Source organism: Fonticula alba, assembly GCF_000388065.1.
Source record: "Fonticula alba strain ATCC 38817 unplaced genomic scaffold supercont2.2, whole genome shotgun sequence".
Classification (NCBI taxonomy): Eukaryota; order Rotosphaerida; family Fonticulaceae; genus Fonticula; species Fonticula alba.
The window spans coordinates 2,554,677-2,560,074 of record NW_009242972.1 but is presented as its reverse complement, the minus strand read 5'-3'; the positions used below and the strand labels follow the sequence as shown (position 1 = coordinate 2,560,074).

Below are 5,398 nucleotides of genomic sequence, written 5' to 3'. Positions count from 1 at the left end.
CCCCCCCCCCCTGCGCTCTGCCCCACGTCAGGTGGTGTTCCCCTGCGGGCCAATCCAACAACATGGCACTCCCAGTGAGAACCCATGCTTCGTTCAGCCATGACCGACAGTGCGTCTCCTCCGCCCTCAGGGCACGCTGCACACACACACACACACACACACATACCCCACCCTCTGCCTCCCAGTCCACTGACCGTCATTTTACCAGGTCCGTCGCCGTCTGGTCGACCGACCGCGCGTCTCCCACGCTGCAGGTCTTCAGCCTTGACCCCTTCCAGCGGTCTTACTCCAGCAGGCCCGGTTTGTTCCATTGGCGACGGGGTTGTCCTTTTCACGCCCGCCTCTGACCACCCTCTTGCGCTGCCCCTCCCCGGCTCCTCGTTGATCACAGACAGTGAAATTAGCCAGGTCGCTGAGAATGGCCTCGCGCATGTGGCCCTCTCCTCACGGCTGGTGGCATTCGTCTCCCGCGGGAGCTCCACCCGGTGGTATATCTACAACATGTCGGTGCGCTTCCATGCCAATCGGAAGATCCGGAGCCCCGAGGGGGAGGGCGCGCTCGATGTTCGAGGCCATGAATGGGCCTCCCGCGCATTTGCCACCTCGCCAATGCCTAACCGTCTGGCCCCGCTCCCGGCTGCACCTCCTCCCTCCGGACGCATGCGCATGTGTACATCGGGGGAGGGGCGGAATCCTCCCGCAGAAAGATGTCGTCGTCTATGAGGCTCAAGTGCCGACGCCGATCCGCGCGCTGCAACTGAGCGGCAATTTCCTGGCCGTCTGCCTGATGGCGCGTTTGATTATCTACGACCTGAACCAGCCCCACCAACGGCCGGTCAATGTACAAGTGTCCCCCGGTAGGACATTCCCCATTGCACCGCCAGGGGTGACTTTCAGTGGCCCCGACCCGGCGGCCTCGAAGGCCGGCATGCCCTCCCAACAGCCGGGCAGCCAGCCGCCGGCCGCGGGCAGCTCCACCTGGACCGGGCAGTCGGCCTCGCCGCCGGGGCCAGCCGGCTATGGAACCTACGCCGGTGGGCCGGCCGGCCCCGGTGGCACTGGCGGGACCCCGGCCCGTGCGGCCAGTCTTCCCACCGCCGGTGCTGAGTATGGCCACGTTGCCAGCTCGCCGAGCATCAGCTTCTCCTATGCCTCGGCGCTGGCCAGCTCTGCGAGCTCGGCCTTCGGCCCGGTGTATGTGCATTTGGATGAGCTAGAGGATGTCATCTTGCCGGAATCCGGCCCGGTGCCTGTGCACCTGTACCAGAACCGGACTTTCACCTCCCCGTGTGCCTTTGCCCTGCTGAGTCGCCGTGGCCCGGAGGGCGAGCCCTCGGATCCGAGCCCTGATGAGGTCGACATCCACTCGGCTCAGGTGTTGCTGGCGTACAGCCGAGGAAGCTGCGTCATCGTGGCTGATGGTGCGCGCAGCTCCGCGCATATGTGATACGGGCCTTGTCCGCACTCTGACATCCCCCCCCCCCCCCCCCTGCGTGATGCCGGCATTAGGCCTTACCGGGCGCAGCCTCCTGTCCTTCTCGGTGGATGATAGTCTCCCCTCCGGCGCCGCCGGGGCCGATGCCCAGGCTACGGCCCCCGGCTCAGGGCGCACCCAGTCGGCTCCGACATCTGGACCAGGCAGCGGCTCCTTGACTGATCGTCCCTGTGACGAGGGGACATTCTTCGTGGAGAACCTCGCATTCAGCCCGTGTGGCACCATGCTCGCCGTGGCCACGCACTACGTACGGCACATGGGCCGAGACACACCGGTCTACACCCGTCGACATCGGCCCATCCGCTTTGCTGCCTTCTGACCCTTGTCCCCCTCCCCCTCTCTGGGCATTTGCCCCTTCTAGGCCACCTCGGTCACGGTGTACGACTTGCCGAAGATGGGCCAACGCGCGTCGGGGCCGGTGGCTCGCTTCGCCCGTGGGGCTCGACCCGCGCGGCTCAGCTATCTTGCATTCTCCTTCACGTCGGCGGTTGACTCGGGGCCCCGGCGTCCTGGCGACCGGGCGACTGCCTCCCACCACGTGGAGCCTGCACTATACGTGCTCGCTGCCGCCAGCCAGCGGCCAACAGTTCACCTCTACCGAGTTCCCACCGGCGGCACCGGTGCCGCCGGTGGTGCGGGCGCCGGGGGCGCTGCATCCAGCACCTCTCCCATCAGTTCGCCCACCGGTCCTCCAGGACCGGGGGGTTCGCCGTCCAAAGCCGGCTCCTCTGCCGATCACACTGGCGCGACTCCACATGCTACCGAAGTGAGGTATAGCCAATCCCCTGTGGGCTTCCCCCCCCCCCTTTCCACCTACCGATGGAATCCTCCCCTGACCGCGACCCCTGTGTCCAACCAATGCTGCCACCTGCCACGCCAGCTTCCCGTCGCCCTCGACATCCGGCGTCCTTGGATACGTGGCCTCCTGGTTGCCATCGGCCGCCCGGGCATACATCATGTCCGGTCGAGTGACTGCACGCGCTCGCCTGCCTGCTGGAGGTATGTCTTCCTCTGCCCGGATCCCATTCTCCTCTTTGGTCTTGTGTATATCTAACCATGGCTCCCTGTGTCCACCGGTGCAGTGACCTCCGTGGCGGCGTGCCTCGACTCGCACATGCGCGTCCTCCATGTGGCCACGGCCTGTGGTCGCCTTTACAAGTATCGGGTCGGCGAGGATGACTCCTCGGAATGCGTACCAACCGATGAGAATCTGTGCGTCACTCTGTCGCTCCTCCGCGCGCTGCTTCTCCCTTCTCGCCCCACATTCGGACCCCGGTCTGACAACTGGCCGTTGCTGCTGCTGTTGCTGCTGCTGCTGCTGCTGCTGTTGCTGCTGCTGCTGCTTTTTCATGGCACCCGCGTGACTTTCTCCGCCCCTCCTTCCAGTCTCATCGGTCGAAAGCTTGTTGTGGCGGATGACGAGGACGAGGATGGCTTCCTGGAGATTGATGCCTCAGATTTCCAGTGATGCTCTCCCGCCAGTCTCGTCAGCCTGCCGGTGTCTCAGCTCGCCACTGCCAGGGCCTCCTCCCCCTTATATGTCCTTGTGTTTCACCTCCCCCCGGCGCTGGTGTCGTGCGGTCGCTCCTTTGGGGGCAGGGCGCGGAGGTTCATGTCCCCACCGCCGCGCATGCTCCACCCCCGTGCCACCCCCAATCGAAATACACCGTCCCTCCGTGTCTGGGGAAACTCACCACACCGAATGCATTCTATATGTGTATGTATATATATATGTACGGCCTCAGAGGGAAGGTGGGAAAGCTGGGGCCCTCTGGCAGCACGCATGTGAGGGCTCTGTCAGGCCATTACGGGGGCCGAGGCACGCTGATCCGGCCGCGGCCAAGGTCGGCCACGGGCGGGTCGGAGACGTGCGCCATTGGCGAAATCCGGCATCATGGTCGGCTCCGGCTCCATCAGGCCCTCGGCGGCCAGGAATTCCGGGTTCCAGAATTTCGACCGGTGCCGTTCGCCTGAGGCAGAGCAGGTGAAACAAATACCGAGCAAAGTAACTGTTAGGATGACCGAAACCTGCCTGCTGGCCAGTATCGACGAAGGGACCTGAACCAGGGAAAAGACAGCCCCCCCCCCCGCCCGGGAGCCCACGTACCAGAATCACACAGGAGCGTCACCAGCACATGACCGGGTCCCAGTGAGAGGGCGGTCTTTACCGTGGCGAAAACATTTACCGAGCTGGAACTCCCCACAAAGATGTCCTCGTGCTGCTTCAAGAAGCGCGACATATCGACAGCCTCCTGGTCCGACACCCGCAGAGCGGCGTCCGGGTCAGCCAGGCGAAAGTTTCCGGTCAGACGACCAGAAATGCCGACGCCCTCGGTGATGGAGTCAACCTGGTTCTGGTGGATAGGAGGCGGCGGGGTGTTAGGGACGGGGGAGACGGAGAGAGAGAGAGAGAGAGAGGGAGAGGGGGGGAAGGAGAGATAGATGCTCAGATGAGTGAGACAAGGGAGCAGAACTCAAGAAGACGGCACCGAGCAAGAGAGCAAGGCAGGTCGCATGCCCAACGTACACGCTTGCGTCGACCTTCAGCCTCGGTCGAGGAGTAAAGCACCCCATTGACGACGTGGTTGAAGAGGCTGGAACCCTGCGGATCGGCCAGAACAATCGTCGTTGCGTTGGCCGTCTCTCGACGCAGCCGCCGCGCAATGCCGGCGAGGGTGCCACCAGTGCCGGAGGCTGCCACAAAGACATCGGGCCCGTCGATGCCGAGCTCGCGCAGCTGTGCCACAATTTCCAGCCCGGTGCTGTGGTAGTGCGCTCGGGTGTTGGCGAGATTGTCAAACTGGTCGGCGAAAAGGGCACTATTGGCAACCAATGGAGAAAGGAAGAAAGGGGGATTATTCCCAAGTGTGCGACCCATGTGAGGAAGGGAGAGACAGAAAAAGAGAGGGAGAGAGAGAACGAGAAAGAGAACGAGAAAGAGAACGAGAAAGAGAACGAGAAAGAGAACGAGAAAGAGAACGAGAAGGGGGTCGCAGGAGGGGGGAAGCCAAAACAGGCACCACGTACTTCGGATGCTCACTAGCCATGCGTTGGGCCTTCTTGCAGAAGTGGTCGGGGTTCGAGAAACTCACAGGCGGCACGCGCTCGACCACCGCCCCGAGGGACTCCAGTAGGTCGGTCTTCTCTTTGGCTTGGTCCGAGGGAACGAGAATGTGTGCCGAAATGCCCAGCGGCCGAGCCAACATGGCTAGCGAGATACCAGTCGAGCCGGCGGTCCCCTCAAAGATGGTGCTTCAAGAGGGAGGAGGGGGGCGAGGCGAGAACGAGGAGATTAGAGGGGGGGGGAGGGAAACTGAAATTAGGGAGGGTATGAGAGTCACACGCACCCCCCAGGAGAGATCTTACCCGTGGCTAGGGCATCGGCGATTATCTCCAGGGCAACACGATCTTTGTTCGATCCACCGGGGTTCTCCCACTCGGTCTTGGCCTGTCGGAGACGAGGAGGGTCGGGTGGAAAGAGAGAGAGAGAGAGAGAGGTAGGGTGGGAGAGAGAAGCAGAAGCAAAGGAGGTGAGGTGAGTTTGAAAGGACAAAGCAGTGGTGAGTTGGTGTCGGGGAGGGGGGGAGGGGGGAGTGCGCACAAAGATTCGGCAGCCGGTCAGTCGGCTAAGGGAGGTCAGCTCAATCAGACGCGTATTGCCCACTCGCGCGGCAACATCCGACCGCCGGCGGAGGGTGGCCACCATCTCCCGGACCGAGGGATCACCCTCGAAAAGGGCGTCATCCACATCCAGCGGCCGCAGAGCCGGCATTGGACAGGAAGGGGTGGTCGGGGGAGCTGTGGCCAGACCGGCCCGTCGCAACAGCAGATAGCTGATGGCCACGGAGGCCACCAGACAGGCGCCAGTAAGGAAAAGGTGCCTCGTGTCGGCCATGATAGGGG

General features: G+C 63.3%; 2 protein-coding genes across 3 annotated transcripts; one reads left to right on the top strand and one right to left on the bottom strand.

The window, feature by feature from the left end:
* The first annotated feature begins 3 nt into the window (after window positions 1–3).
* H696_01554 lies at window positions 4–3,198 on the top strand. Of its 2 annotated transcripts, XM_009495454.1 has the most exons (9): window positions 4–109; window positions 209–300; window positions 392–507; window positions 704–1,421; window positions 1,510–1,742; window positions 1,857–2,266; window positions 2,376–2,494; window positions 2,578–2,707; window positions 2,882–3,198. In XM_009495454.1, the coding sequence occupies exons 1-9, from the start codon at window positions 63–65 to the stop codon at window positions 2,961–2,963; spliced, it is 1,947 nt and encodes a 648-aa protein (XP_009493729.1). In that variant the 5' UTR covers window positions 4–62; the 3' UTR covers window positions 2,964–3,198. The 2 variants fall into 2 exon arrangements, with proteins under 2 accessions (XP_009493729.1, XP_009493728.1); XM_009495453.1 differs by lacking the exons at window positions 4–109; window positions 209–300; window positions 392–507 and having other exon boundaries at window positions 627–1,421.
* Window positions 3,199–3,292: 94 nt separating this feature from the next.
* Window positions 3,293–5,390, bottom strand: H696_01553 (hypothetical protein; the record flags this gene model as incomplete). The annotated part of the gene is made up of 6 exons (XM_009495452.1): window positions 3,293–3,465; window positions 3,603–3,849; window positions 4,023–4,314; window positions 4,523–4,747; window positions 4,843–4,943; window positions 5,097–5,390. The coding sequence occupies 6 exons, from the start codon at window positions 5,388–5,390 to the stop codon at window positions 3,293–3,295; spliced, it is 1,332 nt and encodes a 443-aa protein (XP_009493727.1).
* Between the last annotated feature and the right edge of the window lie 8 nt (window positions 5,391–5,398).

Excerpts from the sequence above, each read along its gene's own strand:
- H696_01554 (XM_009495454.1), top strand. The coding sequence starts at position 63 with ATGGCACTCCCAGTGAGAACCCATGCTTCGTTCAGCCATGACCGACA. Across the intron at positions 301-391 it reads GTCTTACTCCAGCAGGCCCG|ACAGTGAAATTAGCCAGGTC; the intron begins GTTTGTTCCATT and ends CGTTGATCACAG. Across the intron at positions 508-703 it reads GGTATATCTACAACATGTCG|AAAGATGTCGTCGTCTATGA; the intron begins GTGCGCTTCCAT and ends ATCCTCCCGCAG.